This window comes from Pundamilia nyererei, unplaced genomic scaffold, assembly GCF_000239375.1.
Source record: "Pundamilia nyererei isolate P.nyererei 1_Seehausen unplaced genomic scaffold, PunNye1.0 scaffold00045, whole genome shotgun sequence".
NCBI classification, from domain to species: domain Eukaryota; kingdom Metazoa; phylum Chordata; class Actinopteri; order Cichliformes; family Cichlidae; genus Pundamilia; species Pundamilia nyererei.
In genome coordinates this window covers 1,967,603-1,983,842 of record NW_005187446.1, presented here as the reverse complement: position 1 = coordinate 1,983,842, position 16,240 = coordinate 1,967,603, and the positions used below count along the sequence as shown (strand labels likewise).

General features: G+C 43.2%; 1 protein-coding gene across 1 annotated transcript in view; it reads left to right on the top strand.

The window, feature by feature from the left end:
* grin2db (glutamate receptor, ionotropic, N-methyl D-aspartate 2D, b) overlaps positions 1–5,854 on the top strand; it is a 56,870-nt gene extending 51,016 nt beyond the window's left edge. Inside the window, exons 15-16 of the mRNA XM_005732176.2 lie at positions 312–547; positions 2,642–5,854. Of these exons, the coding sequence (XP_005732233.2) occupies positions 312–547; positions 2,642–5,854 (3,449 nt within the window). The remainder of the gene's footprint in view (positions 1–311; positions 548–2,641) is intronic.
* The last annotated feature ends 10,386 nt before the right edge of the window (positions 5,855–16,240 follow it).

Below are 16,240 nucleotides of genomic sequence, written 5' to 3'. Positions count from 1 at the left end.
TCTATCTATCTATCTATCTATCTATCTATCTATCTATCTATCTATCTATCTATCTATCTATCTATCTATCTATCTATCTATCTATCTATCTATCTGTCTGTCTGTCTGTCTGTCTGTCTATCTATCTATCTATCTATCTGTCTGTCTGTCTGTCTGTCTGTCTGTCTGTCTGTCTGTCTGTCTGTCTGTCTGTCTGTCTGTCTCCCTCCTTAAACTAACTAAAATCCTATTGTCTCTTTCCCTTCATTCCCTCTACTTTCACTCGCTACCCCCCTTCTCTTCTATCCTTTATCCTCATCCTTCCCTTCCAGATGAGATTGAGATGCTGGAGCGCCTCTGGCTGTCAGGTATCTGCCATAACGACAAAATTGAGGTGATGAGCAGTAAACTGGACATTGACAACATGGCTGGGGTCTTCTACATGCTGCTGGTGGCTATGGGCCTCAGCCTGCTGGTGTTTGCCTGGGAACACTTAGTGTACTGGAAGCTGCGCCACTGCATGGCCACTAGTTCTGGAAAGTTGGACTTTCTCTTGGCAATCAGCAGGGTAAGTGTTTTCCCCTTCGTGTGTTGGGTTTTTTCTTAATGTGCAAACATGTTAAATTTCTCACTGTTTTGAAGACATTCTGGCTGTCAATGTGTTTTATGTCCATGTGTCGACGGCCATTTTCACCCTGAAAACGTCTTTTTGTGCTAAATCTGGCAACATGATGGTAGACAGAAGGCTGTGCTTGTCACCATCTGAACACACATGTGTAAGCATGATCCTGTGTGTGACCTTTCCTGTTACTAAGCGTGAGTGTTAGAAATTGTGAGCTTTGGGGTCATTTCAATTCCCCTCTGTCAATTCAGGAGATTAATTGAAATTCAATTCTGCTCACATACTGGATATCCTCTTCCTCTGACAGTGACCTTGACAGAAACAACCGACTCCATGTATGTAATTATTGTAGCTTCACTGACAAATTATCCATTTCCCACTACTGTGGTCTCAGTTTATGCATTTATGAATGCATTTTATTAACCGTGCTGCGCACAGCTGTACTTATAAATAGTAATGAATGTAAAACTGAAAACGGCAAATTTGCATTTCTTTAAAACACCGTAAGTTTATGGATAGCGTTTTATTCTTACGCGCTCCATTCTTATTCTGTTCTGCTCTTCCTCGCTCCTTCATTATCTTTAATGTAAGCTACATATACAGTAAAATACTGTGCCTTTTGTAACTTTTGTAGCCGTCACTTTTAGGGGTTTAGTCAAACAGTTTGCAATGTAAACTGCCATCGTTCTTGAGGTCCTCACCCACAGGAGCATTTCCAGGATTTTAGAGTAAAGCAGCAAAAGCAAATTAGAATATTTAATCAGAAATAAAATCAGTGTAGCAAATTGGCACAGAAAACACTGGGCATGATTTTCAGACTGCACCCCTGTGTGCAATTACAGATTTGTTAAGTGAAAAGTGATGATGCACAAGTTTTAAAATATAATTTTGTGTTAGATAATTGTTTTGCAAAATGTGGGAAAAAGTATTAAGACTTTTATTAATAAAAGTTATAATCCTACTTAAGTTTTATAATCAAAATATATCGAAAGTACTGAAAGTAGTAAAGCTCATTATGTAGAATGGCACTTTTCAGATTACTACATATGTATCTGTATTACTGGATCACATTTATTGATCATTTATGTGTGTATATATCTCACTGATTTTCCAACTGCTGATGATTTTAATTACTTTTATATATGATTGAACTTACTTAATATGGCTGATGTAAAATTGCAATTGATTTGCAAAATAATAAGAAACTAAAGGTTTAAAATAAATGATATGAACTACAACGTAAACTATTTGGATCCAAAATATAGTAGAGTAAAAGCAGAAAGTAAGTAGCATAACATAGAAATAGTTAAGTACAATTACAATAAACCTTTAGTAAAGTACTTGAGCAAATGTAGTCATTTCCATTCTGCCTGGATCTGTCCATGCTGTTATCCAGTGGTGTTGGGCATTATAAGATTAACAGCACTCTAGTCAAGTGACATTGGAGGGGAGCTTTATTGCTATTATAGCGGCATGATAAGACACTGAAAAGAAGCAATGTCAAAGTGGAATGCAGAGCGTGGATGTAAACGCTGAAGTGGGTTATGGGACAGGCTACCCTCAGGAGGCTTTTGTGACAGCCATGGTGGAGAAATGGAACGCTCACTTGATCAATAAGCTGCTAAGCTACCAGCTGTTAGCTATTGGAATGTTAGCCAAGCTTTCTGGTGAAATTCACAGTTAACAGTTTAACATATTTTTGCGGTGTTGTGGCAAGCATGTTGGTACAATAAGAATGGAGAAATAGCTTATCTGGGTGTTGAATGGAATGCTAATTAGCCATGTGGAGCTGTGGCGTTTAATACCTGATTAAAGCATTGCTAATCTAGTGACAGCTTAAATGTTTAAAGATGCTTCAGGTGAGGAGGTATGAAACAAACCGTGAATTTAAAAAACTGTTACATCCCTAATATACTTACATTTATTCCCTCTTCAAAGCAAGATTTAATTAATTATGTCCTGATATTTATTTGGGAGAATACATTTGATTCTTTAGCCTTTTAAGTGACTAGTTTTGTATTTGTTCTCTCTTTGTCTTAGGGCATGTACAGCTGCTGTAGCTTTGAGGATGAAACTGCAACAGGTGGAGCTAAAAGTCTGCCAACGCATCACCACACAGCAATGGTTACAGTTCCGTCACAGTCACATGTTGTCTCAACGTCTTTGACCAACCCAGCAATTGCAATGGCGCAACAGCAGCAACAACCGCAACCGCAGCAACCGCAGCCCGTGTACAAAACACCTCTACCGGGCTCTCCTCCCACCGTGGTGCATTCTGGGACAGCACTGGGTCCAGCTAACACACCGATAGCTGGTGCGCCCCTACCTTGCTCCACCTTCCTGCCACGACCAGACCGCAGACTGGCTGTGGTGGATCGTTGGAGGCTGCCCAAATCTGCTACAGCCACCAACCCAATGGCTGTAAGGGGGGGTATCAGTGACATGGGACCCTTTGCTCAGAAAGTCCCACCAAACTGGGCTTCCACTGCTGGAGGGGCTGGGGGACTTGATGGTTATAAGCGTTACTATGGTCCCATTGACCCTGAGGGACTGGGGCCCTGCATGGAGCAGCAGGCAGGGTCCCAGACCCCCAAGACTATGCCCAGGGGCCACCCTCAGCCCCCTCCAGCCAGTGTGGCCTTCTACTCAGAGAAGGGCATCGACCATGGGGTGGGGAAGAAGGTGGTAGGAGGTGGCAGCGGGGGTCAGGGGAAAGGGGCTGTTAAACCTCTGGGCACTCCCAGACTGCCTCCTAAGAGTCAGGCACCTCTACCTCCTACACCCCCGCTGCCACACCCCTCCCCCCCTCTCCCCTCATCCTTCTTGAGGAAACGAAGGCCCAAGAAGCCCAAAGAGTCCGGGGGGCCACTATATGAGAACATTCTGCCCCTAGGGCGGAGGGGAGGAGCACGAGATGGTGTGAGGGAGGGAGTAGGGAGGAGGGCACGCCCCCTCTCTCCCCCACTCTCACTTCCTGTACCGGTACCCCTCAGCCCCTCCTATACCCCTCCTTCTCCCTCTGCATCCTTGCACTATACATCCTCGTCCTCTTCGTCAACCACATCATCCACATCCACGTCGTCATCTGCCTCATCTTCTCGCTCCACCTCTCCTACTTACTCTTACAGCTCCTCCAGGAGCACACGGGACAGAACTGGAGGAATAGATGGAGAGGATGATGATGACGATGAGGAGCTGACAGAAGAGTCAAGCCTCCTCCTTGGGAGGGGAAGAGAGAGGGAGCGCTCAATCATCCGGCCTCGTTCTCTCAGTCACGGCCGCCTGCCACCACCCATACCCCCCAGGAAACCACGCACGTCCTGGGGTGACAGAGAAAGGGAACGAGGGAGAGAAAGAGGTGGGAGCCAACTGTCTCAGCTCCAAGAGTGGTGGGCAAGCTGGAGTGAGAGAGAGAGGAGTGGAGCAGGTGGAGATGCTGAGCGGCAAAAAAGGGAAAAGAAGAGAAGAAAAGAGAAGGAAAAGGAGAAGAAGAAAAAGAAAAAGAACAAAAAGAGGAAAAAGCGAGAAGAAAGGGAAAGAGAGCGAGAGAGAGAAAGGAAGCGTAGAAAAGTAAAAAAGAGGAAGAAGAAGGCCCTTAAAACAAAGAAAAGGAAGAAATCAACAGGGGGAAAGCGGTCTGAGACAGAGGAGGGTGATATAGAGGCAGACAGGGAAGGAGAGGCAGAGGGAGAGAGGGAAGGAGGAATACAAGACTACTCTTCATTTTCTGCGCAGTATCGGAGCACATTTGGGGAAAAGGGGCGCGATTCATGGGAAGGAGATAGGGAGAGATGTAGAAGAGAAGGAGGAGATGAGGGCAATGACAGGGAAGAGGAGGACAGTGGAAGAAGCAGGGATAGGCGCCCTAAATCCTCACACTCTCATTCAAGGCATCGTACACCCAGTAAGCGCTATCCTAACCTGAACAAGCTCCCTGCGTCCGTCAAATTTTGGGTAAATGGAAGAGGAGGTGACTCTAATGCTCCTCCAATATCCCTCCATCCGCTTCTTCCGTCCTCTAAGCGGCGAAGAAGTGGGGGGATGGATAGAGATGATAGCGGCAGGCTTGGAGAACGGCGTCCTTTGTTAATGCGTTATGAAAAAGAGAAAGCACACACAAGAGAAGGGCTATCCTTCCATGAGTGGGACTCTGAAGACGACGATGATGATGATGAGGAGGAGGAGGAAGAGGAGGAGAGGGATAGAGTGAGGGAACGGGTGGAGGGCAGGGGAAGGAGGGCAGGTAGGGGGGCCGTCTCTGAGTCAGAGAGGGACAGGGCCAGGGCAGAGGACAGTTACTCAGATGAGGGCTCGTCGGGGGAGTTTGGCCGTTTTGAAAGATACTGGGAGGGAGGTTCAGGGGGAAGTGTCACTGGGATAGGGGGCATAGGAGGAGGAGGCTGGTTCTTTGGTACCTACCCCTCCAGAGAGAAAGGGGGCAGTGTCAACAGTCGAGATGATTCATTACTAGGAACTAGAGCAGAAGGCTGGATTGGAGCTGATTTCTGGGGATCGGGACCAGGTGTTGGTTGGGGTTCTGGGGGAGGGAGTGGGGGTTTGGGTTCGCAGTGGCCACCACCTCCAGCAGCCTTCCCTCCACCTCGACGATACTGGTCTATGGACAAAATTCCTGTGAAGGGTGAGAAAAAGTGGAAGAGTGGAGGAGGGAAGAACAAGGGACGATCTAGGGAAAGGGAGGAAGAAGCGCCACGGGCGACCATGTGTTCCTGTAGCCTTTACCCCCAACCCCATCCTTATCCACATCCCCACAGCCGCTCACACACCTCCCATTCCAAGAGAGGATCCACAGCACTTTCCCATAGCCAGGAAGAGCTTCTCCCCCACTGCCACAGCTTCAGCGGTGTCTCTCGTCCTAAGTCGCTGCCCCCCAAACCCGATTCCAGCCAGGCCAAATCAGGCAGCCAATCTAACCTCAGCCTTAGCACACAGCCCACAGACCATCCGCCTCAGCCCTCACCGTCACCACCACAGCAGCCGTCCATGTCTCCCACGTCCCTCCCGATGCCCATCCCACCTCCACCCTCCTCATCCTCTGTCTCGCCACCAGCAGGGGTAGGGATGGAAGGCCAGGCCCAGGCTCCGGCTTCAGCTAGTGCCAAACTCCAATATCAGAGACTGCGCTCTGTGCCACAGCCACGGAGGTTCTACTCTCCCCACCTGCCACTCAAAGCCAAGAGCCTGTGCTCACGTCGAGGGTCGGCCCACTTCTCTAGCCTGGAGAGCGAGGTATGACAGGGGGAGAGGAGAGAGGGAGACGTGAGAGCGAGCACCACTGCTGTTGAGAACCGTGGTGCCATGGCAGCTGGAGCCAGGGATGACGTCGGAGATATGGCTGCCCAGGTGACCACAGGTAATCAATTAGCAACTACCACTGCTGGAGCTGATACGGACAGTAGCTCTATTGTTAACACGAGCCAGTGTGAGAGCAACACTGCTGCCACCCGCTCCATCGTACGCGTTCTAGTGAGGGCGACAGTGAGACGCCATACCAGGGTGAGCTATGTGCGCCTGGATGGTTCCCACGATGATGATGAGAGTGAAGGCGAGGCTGCATCTCCGGGGACAGCAGCCCCAGAACTTCTTCTCTGCTCAGAAATGAGCTTTGTGATGTCATCTTCGGTTCTCCTCCCCTCCCCGAGTCACAACTGTGGATAACAGTAGTCTCCAACCTGTGAGTAATGATGTCATGTTTGTACACACACACACACACGCACGAACACACACACATACACAGATAAAATGCTCAAAACGTCTCCCTCCCTCTGGCTTTGAGAACACACCTCGGTGGGATGAGGAAAGACCCACCTTCTCCAAAAAGATGCCAGAATAGTTGTTGTGTCTGGCTTCCTCTCCTGTCTGGCTTTTGGCTTTTGAACTGACTGGAGGACTGCTTGTCATGTGTTGGAGAGACCACTCCTTCCTCTTCCCTTTTGTAAATCAGATGATATGAAAAGCAATGCAGTCACCTCTCTCATGCACTGTCTGCCTGATCACCTTTCACTGGGCAGTGAGGACAGTGCTACTTATTTGCCCTTTGACCTCATGACACCATCAGACCCATCTAGCTCTACCCCAGGACCATCTACGTGATGTCATGTTTTACTAGAAACCCTTTTAACCAACCAGAGAGAAAAGGAACAACTTCTCCTCTTCCCTGTTGGAGCTTGTAATGCTTGAACACAGTTGAGTATCAGCATATTTGAATAACAAACTGGAGATCAAAAAGAGAAATAACAATAAGAACAAAAAAGACATGTAGCAGATTTTCTTTCATGTCTGTCTTTTCTTTTCTTATTCAGACTTTTCTCCCCATGCCCTCTTTTTTATTCTATCAATATCTGATTGTGTTAGTGTTTTAATAAAGAGGAGGCTGGATGTGGCTAGTGTTGGAAGTGGGAATGATTCAACAGCTGTGCCAAATTTAAGTGAAGAGCTTTTAAGTAAAATTGGTTTGCAAGTTATCCGTCTTCACAGATGAAATCCCATTTTTTATTTCCACCTGCAAACTGCGCATAATTCACCCTCATGGAAGTGGATCAAGAGGATGATTGGTGCAATATCTGTAATTGGCACTAGATGGCTGCATAATATTCAAATAAGCTTATGAGACAATTGTGCAGGAGGCAGGAGTTGGAAGCAGGAGTTGTAAGTACATGATACGGAGGAAGGGTTGTTTAGCTATAAACTTTATTACTTTTATGAAAGTGGCCAGTCAGGATTTATTCTGAGGAGCCGAGGAGAGTTAAAAAAAAAAGTGCAGTGCATTGGAAAAAGCTCTCTTAGGATGTGATTTTATGTTGCTACTCTATTGTACCTTGGCAGAGTTTGTAGGTGATGGATTATAAGAAGCACAATTCCTCATTATATATTTTTTTCAAACACGTGTGCCACACTTGTGCATGCACAATCTCCAGGTACCATATTTTGTTGGTGTAACTATTCACTTAATGTTGAAGTCATGTTGCTATAACGGAGAATAAAATCCACTGTAACCAGTGTTTAAGTACCACGACACTTGTGCTGAGGAAACTGCCCGCTGTGGCTGTTTCCTTTTGGCAAATAAGACTGAACGATATATATACTGTGAACGTTTTGAGGTGCACCTACACTAGCTGACACTTCACTGAATGCAGTCAGTGATAACTCGCGTTATCAAGATTATCAGATGACTGTTTGACTCTGAGCAATATTCCCACCTCCAATGTGACATGGATGCAATAGCACATCTTTTTGCATCGGACACATTCAAGTTTTATCTCTATTTTAAAATGTAAAAAATCAGAGGTGTTCCATTCGTTCAATTATTTTCTTATCGGTAGGACAAATTTCATCTAACCTGGTCAGATACGATTGTGATCAGGTCTGTACGTCCAAAGCACCAGGCTGTAGCTGACCAGTATGACTATTTAAAAAATGTGTTTCAGAGAGGGTAGTGTTGTGTAGCATTGCACCTTCTGTGAGCTGTGCAAAAAGCCATCTACTGTGTAAACTGTGCCAATAATGCAGTGCATAGACTCTGTATTTTCATAATCCACCTCATCTCTCACGCTAAGACCAGCCACAGCCCAGCTCTTCTTCTGTCGTAGTTGAATGTAGCTTTGACATGATGTAGCAAAAGAACACCTACTTTTAGACTTTGTAGCTTTTCGTTTTGTTTTTCTTTTTTTGGATGCTGTTGATAAGGGTTAGAAGGAGGGAGGGGGTTGACCTGCTATGTCATGGGCTGTGCGTTGTGTTTGTGCATGTCGTCACAGATCGAAGGGTTAGTCGACCTTCTTGTATCCCCCTTTTTAACTCCTTTGCCTTGCAGTGAGGCCAGACTGTACCTTTTATCTGCACATGGATTGCTTTTTTTCTAAGTCTGCGTGGGGCAATTTTTAAAAACAATCTGTCGCTGTTTTTAGAGAAATGCTTTTGCCGTTTCCCATTCTTTGGAAAGCCCCGGAATCATTGCATGTTTAGCTGAATGAAACCTCAAAGATTTGTGGTGGGAGGGTTGTGTAGTTCAGTTTTAGCTAATGCTTAGGACCCAGGACAGCCACCTTTCAGTGAGATAGCAAGCTCGCTCTACTCTGCACCCCAACAGTGGAAAACACGTCAACAGTGCGACTGCTTCCTGCACACTAGAACAAGGTTCTTTCCAACCAATCAACAGGGTTTAAACCTGGTATGTCATTGAGCATTATTGATTTCTATTGAGGCGCTAATACTTAAGTCTGTGACTGCATGAACAGAAGTGACTCTTAAAAACCCTCTGGCTTATTTTGTTTTACTTATTTTATTTTATGCTGAGAAAAAAAAGAATATATTAAAAATATACTATGTTTTTGAGAATGTACCATGTTATACTGTGATTTAACTGAGATATTTTATTGTATTCAATTATCATTTGAATTCTATCATTTATCTATAAAGAAATATATATGTACAAATAAATATATACATATATATACATACAGGTATATATATATATTAGTTAAGTTTGGTATATTTGGAGGAAGTGTTAGATGAAATAGTTTTAAATGTTTTAGCTTTGTAGCGATTCTAGACACTGAAATCATTTTTGAATTTTGATTCCTCCTATATGACTGTGAAGACATTAGTGCCTGTGACAAAAAAGACAAGTAAAAGTCGAAACTCTCTATTCATCTGTATCTACTATAGCTATCAGTCTGTCACTCCTCTACAGTACTACCTAACATGACTTTTTTGGCATTTGCTGCTTTTACACATCAGTATGTTTCTCCCACACAGTCTGCTGTCTCTTTTGCTTTTTACTGCTCTCCTCTGCAGTTCCTTCTCCTGTTTTTTATTAACAAGCTATGAACACTCTCCACCTCTCCTCTTTTAAAGCCGCATCTCATGGTGATCACATCTCTTTGTTAATTAACCCATCCATTGACCTTTGTTTTTGTTTCCTTTGATCACTTTCTTGTTTTTTTTTGTTAAATCAGCTCATTACTCTGTCTCTCACTTAGCAAAAAACAGAGACCAGTAGATACTGTGTTCTTGCTCCTTTTGACTGATTGTTGATGATGATGATCAATTAATTGATTGATAAAAAATAATTAATGAACAATGTTGCTATTACTGATGTGACTGAAGTGTGTATCTGACGACCACACCACTGTAGTGAGTCTGGGCTGTACCACACCACCAGGGAGCAAATGGGGCCACAGTTGCTATGGTGTTGCCATGGCATTTTCATGGCGTTGCCATGGTGTCCTCTGCACCGCCACCACCTGGTGCCTGCTGGGTAATATAGCATAATGTCCTTCACTTTCCCCAAAGTAATGGTCATAGTTCCGCTGTGCTTCCCTCTGCATAGCTTAAGACCTTAAGATATAGGACTTGGAATATTTAAAAAGGGGCAGCATGGTGGTGACATGTCTGCTGTTAATGCTGATCTAGACTGGACTGGTTTGGCTCGAAATGGCTATGAGTGTCAATACTGAGTTGATCACCTAATCTTTAAATCATCTGTGTGTGCTGCTCAGCATGTTCTCCCTTCACCTTCATATCACTTATAGCCTGAAACCAGTCGGGATCCAGATGTGGCTCCTTTGCCATGTTCACACTGCAAGCCTCGGTGCTCAGTTTGAATTTCTTGTTCACATCTGCCATTTCTTCTTCTTTTTTTTCTTCTTTTTTTGCTTGTTTAAATTAGTTTTTGACCCCTGTATGAATAACCTGCATGGTAGAAAGAACAAATCCAAGGGCATTACAAGCAGAATGTTGCTGTAAATATAGAGACCACTGAACACAGCGATTAGAGCATCGTTAATAGGCTGATGAGCAGTGGAAGCTAGCAAATTTGTGAGCAGATGTTAACAAGGGCTAGGATGAGAAGAAAGAGACTTCTCAGTTCTGACATTTTTGATGCAGCGCCACTTCTGTAAAAAGAAGTGTGTGGAAGCTAGAAAAATGCACCATGCCAAGAAGGGGCAGGTGCTAGGTTGAAAACAGGCATACAGCAAAGGAAAAAAATCAACAGCTTGCACACTGCAGGGCTCCAGTTTTACCTATTTATTGCACCACAAAGAATGCCACGTTTCCAACCACTGCTTTTCATCAGAACTCTTCAGCAGTGGTGCTTAAATGTCACATTCTTTGTGATGCAATAAATAGGTAAAAATGGAGCCCTGCCGTGTTTCTTTTGTTGCAAGTGCAGTTGAAGCCAGGAATGGTGGGATTATGAGGTGAATAGCCTCAGTGAAACAGATTTGGTCAAAAAAAAAATTAAGGATATTTTTTTTTGATAAACTATATAGCAGTGTACCTCCATCCCAACACAGTGAAGTAGAAAAGTGTGTCATTTCAAATTCACTGTTCAGACTGAGTAAAAGTAAAAATCAGATTTGTATCCAATTTAGCAAAACGTGGAGTGGTCAAAATTAGAATTGAAAAGATAGGACTGCATGCAAGTTGTGCAGACACACACGCACACACGCACACGCGAGCACACACACACACACACACATACACAAATCCACACACAAATCAGATCTAAATCTGAGCAGAAAAACAACAAAGATCAGAACACCTTTGCCTGCAGTCTGAATGTAGCCTTTGTCTGCAATTTCATATTCCTGATTTAAAAGGTTTTTGTGTTATGGTGACATATATGCACGTGTATCATGTGCATAAATGATCAAAAGCATTATTTCGAAATTTTCCTGTTCCCGCTTCACTCAAGCAACAATCTTCATCTTCTCCTAACCCTCACTGCAAATGAATCATTGCCTCAAGTAGTCTGATGATGTCACACAGGTAGATGTCTGGCTTTGAAAACGCTCAACACACACTAACACACCCTGTAACTTATTTCTTAAAAGTGTCTTTTTTGCAAATTTAGCTACCCTGTGGAGGTTAAGTACATTCACAATGACTGTTCTGCTTGTTTTAAGCTGTCGGTCTCTTGAGTTTTCTGTATAGCCCTGCACTCTGCTTTGCTCTCTAATCCTTAAATTCTTGTGTTGAATAGCCAAGTTCAATTTGTTTTACTTGCTCTTCCTTTGATTTACCCCGCTGGCTTAATCTGCTTTGATTCATCAGATTTTCCGTTTGTTCAAAATGCATGCATTCAACAGTCCAGTCCAGCCTAGTACAGTGTGCTGTAGTGCCTGAGTTTGTAAGAGATCTTGGTGCAGCCTCAAGCTTATTCCCTCTGTCTATTGGCCCGTGACCTGGGAACTAATACGTGTGGCGCTCCAGAATTCAAACAGGGTCCTCATTGGCTGAATCGGCCATGAATTATATCACGGAAATACCGGAGTGTCACACGTTAACACTCGTCAGGTCTAGGGTCTGCATGTCGCTCTGTGAAAAGCTTATCCTACCACAGTGACAGGGCACATATACCCACAGCAGCCAGTGCGTGTGTGTGTGTGTGCATGTGTGTGTTTTCGACATTGTACAAGGCCCAGTTTTGCTCTAGTAACCTTGCCAACACTACAGGCCTACTTATGGGTTGCTAAGGCGGGTTGCTAGTTGGGTGATGTCGCTCCTAGCCCAGACTGGTCTGGTCTATGCCCTAATTTAAATGTGTTAGTTTATTTGACATTGTCTGTCTGGGGTGGGGCTGGAGGGTCAGTGCTGCACTTACTTCCTGAGAATTGCTTCATAAAATATGATTCTCTTTAATTAATGCCAGTGGTGCTGTGTTTCCTTCCAATTCTGTTGTCTCGAATGCGCTCATAAATAAGGGCCGCTGAGATTGTGTTTGTGGAGCGTGGCATGTCTGTGTGAGTGTGTTTTAGCTTGTGACAGTATTTTCCATACAAGCTATTACTCAGTCAGAACTCCTTCAAAGTAAATTTATGGAGAGCTCAAAGAGTAGTTTCTTTGGCATTCTATCAGGCTGTCCTGCCAGAGTGTGCGTGCGTGTGTTTGTATATATGTGTGTGTGTGTGTGTGTGCATGCTCTGTAGCATATTTTTCCTCAGAGTTTTCTCAGCTCCTGTCAGACTTCTGCTTTGATCTGGCCAGAGTTGACCTAACATAATCCACTTCTTTTGCCCTCAAAAAGAGGAACACACCTAACACACTGCCTTAACCCACAACTTCAGGCTACAGAGTACAAATCAGAGCCGCCTGACCAGCTCAGGACCTGCTAAAACACACAAACAAATGTGTTTTCGATGATCAGAATAGAATTTCACACACAACAGACCTTTTCCCTAATGTAAATTTCTAGGATGTCAGCTGTAGACCCTTGTAGCATGTTTGTATTGGAAGACCACTGTTTAAACTGCATGGACTGAAGTCATTATCACGAATAGTGAATATAGAAAACACAAAGTTATATGAAACTGACTTTGAAATTGTCATCATCACCATTTCTTAAAAATCTCTTATCTAGTTGCCACTGCTGAAAATATATTAAAAGATATGGCACAGCCAAGCGAGAAAAAAACATCTAAATATTACCTGACACATGATATTCGATAAGAGCGTTGAGGGGGTCTTAAATATGTTTTGTTCAGCTCCCCGTGCGCCTGTGATCTCCTAATTAGCCGTGCTTTGTTAGTGTGATGGGCTAATGGCTAATTGCATTGTGAGGCCTCTGTGTGTACATGCAGTAATGACTTAACGCTCTAATAAGATTGAGTTACAGGCAGTTGGATCATTGTGTCCCCAAGCACTGATCTGAGGTCAGTGTTATGCTTTTCTCTCTAATGACTATGATGGGAGAGTAGATGGGGATAAACTGTTCCATGATCTCCCATGTGATACTTCTATCAATTGCATTGTGTCTCATCATTTATCTTAGAGTCGTGTGCAGTTGGATGCCAGCAGTGATGTAGTTTCCTACTGAGCGCTTTTGTGAATGTCAAATACGGGAATACAAATTTTATTTGATTAAGTATACATTATATTAAGTGCATGCTGCTCAACTCTGCTTTTCTCTGGAAGTTTTATAGTGAAAACAGTAGTGTGCAAAAGTCTTGAGCCACTCCTAATCTCTTTATATTTGTCTTCCAAGGAGCCAGATTTTCTTGTAATTTTTAAAAGTGCAAGGGTTCAAGTCTTTCTGGAGTTCTGTCAAAGTTTTTCTTTTGACATTGGCTGCTTTTTTTTTCTTCTTAATTTCAGTCCAGTCTTTCTGTCTGACCATTTTCATTGGAATGTTTTTTGGTTAAACCACGACACTGACCTATGAACAGTGTTGGGGAGTAACAGAATACATGCACCGGCGTTACGTATTTAAAATACAGAATATGAGTAACTGTATTCTGTTACAGTTACCGTTTAAAAAGGTGGTATTCAGAATACAGTTACTTTGTTGAAATAAATGGAGTACACGGCGGTTTATTCCTGTTTTATATGTTAGGCTGTGCCCTCTCTATTTTTGGTAATTCCACGCCGTTGGAAACCCAAGTAAAACACGCACTAAGAGGCTCTAATGTCTGTGTCTCAATCTCGCGGCCCATGTCACCTCTACTTGCGGCCCGCATAATGACGTGACGAAATATTTGTAAAAATTATTATTCAAAAAATGATTTAATATGAAGGCAATAGGCAGAGTCTTACAGGCATAGCCCTAAAGAATGTAGCTTCATGGGCAGTGTAGCCCAGTTGTAAGTGAGCTATTAAGACTCGACTGTATACACTTTGTTCGTGTTTTTCTCCGAAACAGTAAATTTCGTTGGAGCAGCCTTTCAACGCCTCTCTCTGTCTCTCACTAGCAAAGTTGACCCAGACAGCAGAGCATAGCTAGTTTTCGGCTACGAGCCCAACACCAACCCAACGTATTAGTCAGAGGTCCCTTTACTACAGTTCGGAGCCAGGGACCTGTTTTCTATACGAGATCACTGCAAAAGTTGCAGCCTTACCTAATGTTCACCCTACTGTTACTCATTTTATATTAAGAATTAAAAATCTAGTTGGTATTGGTATCCGGTTGTTCAGTCTGACGTCACTAGCCGTGTCTGGACCTAAACTCCGCTGCAGGTCCATATATCAAACGATCACTATGGCATTACTGAGAGTTGAAAAACTGTCTAAAGTCTTTCATCTTTAATAAAATGATCAGCGTTCTGCTCTACCAGGTGTAACAATTGAATTTAACATCCAGGCATCCATGAAAACGGAATTTATGACATTTAACGGAGTTAGAAGTTAGCAGGGAGTTAGCTCGCTAATTTTCTATCTAAATACAATATAGCATGTCCTGACTGCTGGGTTTTGGAAACAAATTAAAACGTACAGCTCTGTTATCACTTCCAACATAAATGAAGACAGAAAACTAAACAGCAGTGACGTTTGTAGGGTTACTGAAGTTGGGCTCTAGCGACACAGCTATGTTAGCATAATATAAACAAGCTAACTTTTTTTCCACTCGATAAAAGTTAACGTGAGTATTCTCGGTGGTCAAGAACAAATGTAATCGCATGGCAGGATGCTGTAAAAGGACCAAACTTCAGCCAGGAGAACAACTGAGATAATCCATCCACAATACGAGGTTAGTCATTCATATACTGCTGCATGGGCTGGGCTGTAGTTACATCCTAAGATTTTAAAAACTGAGCTTAAATAAATGATTAGCGGTAATAAAAGCCGAGGGAGGTCAACAGTGATCACTGACTGTTTTAGGAGCTTATTGAGATTAAATAAAAGAAAATACATAACATTAAACATGTTAACAACACAAAAGCCATATTAAACGCAGACTACTTTAGGCCCGGAAGTAGGATTCGTCACGTCATCACTTAACAATCGGATGGCAAGTATTCTTCAGTAATCACACAGCAATAGTACATTCATGTAGTTGTAAAAAAGTAAACCAAAATATTCAGAATACGTTACTGTCATTGAGTAACGTAAAGGAATACATTACAAATTACATTTGAGGGCATGTCTTCTGTAATCTGTAGTGGAATACATTTTAAAAGTTCCCAACACTGCGTATGAATTATTCAAGCCTGTAAAAGGCACCTAACTCAAGGATGTGTTGTGTCTACACATAAGAGACAACACCTAATTTGTTCCCATTTCTTTCGTTAAATCAATGAACACTGAAAAGATAGCAGAGTTAAACAGGCAGAAAAATAGTAATTTTGTATCAGCAAGGTGATTTCCAGAGGGAAAAAACTGAAAAAACTGAGGAAAATGTAAAAGGAAACTGAAAAGTAGAGTACAAAAGATGTGGCAGGCCTAAGACTATCTACAGTAGATGAACAGTGTCTGAACGTCATGTCTGCAAGAAAGGAAAATAATCCAGCAAAGCCTGACACAGGGCCTAAGAGATACACTTGGCCATGCAGTTGATCCACCTATTGTTCACTGAAGCCTCATCAGAAATGGTTTCAGTGGAAGGGTGGCTGCCTAGAAACCATTAAGTAAGAGAATCATGGAGAGAATGATTGGTGTGCCAAATTACACAAGAAGTGGACTGAAAATGTGTGACAACAAGTCTTATGGAGCGATGAATCCAAATGAGAAATTTCTGGTTTCCTTATCGTCTGTATATAGGAGGTACAACTGTGAGTATCTACAGACATCTGTAAAACAGTGGTGTTGGAGATCTTGTCAAAATTGATGGGATGATGAACGCAGAAAAGTACCATCAGATTTTGATCCACCATGCAATACCATTTATAAAGCTTCTGATTGGCA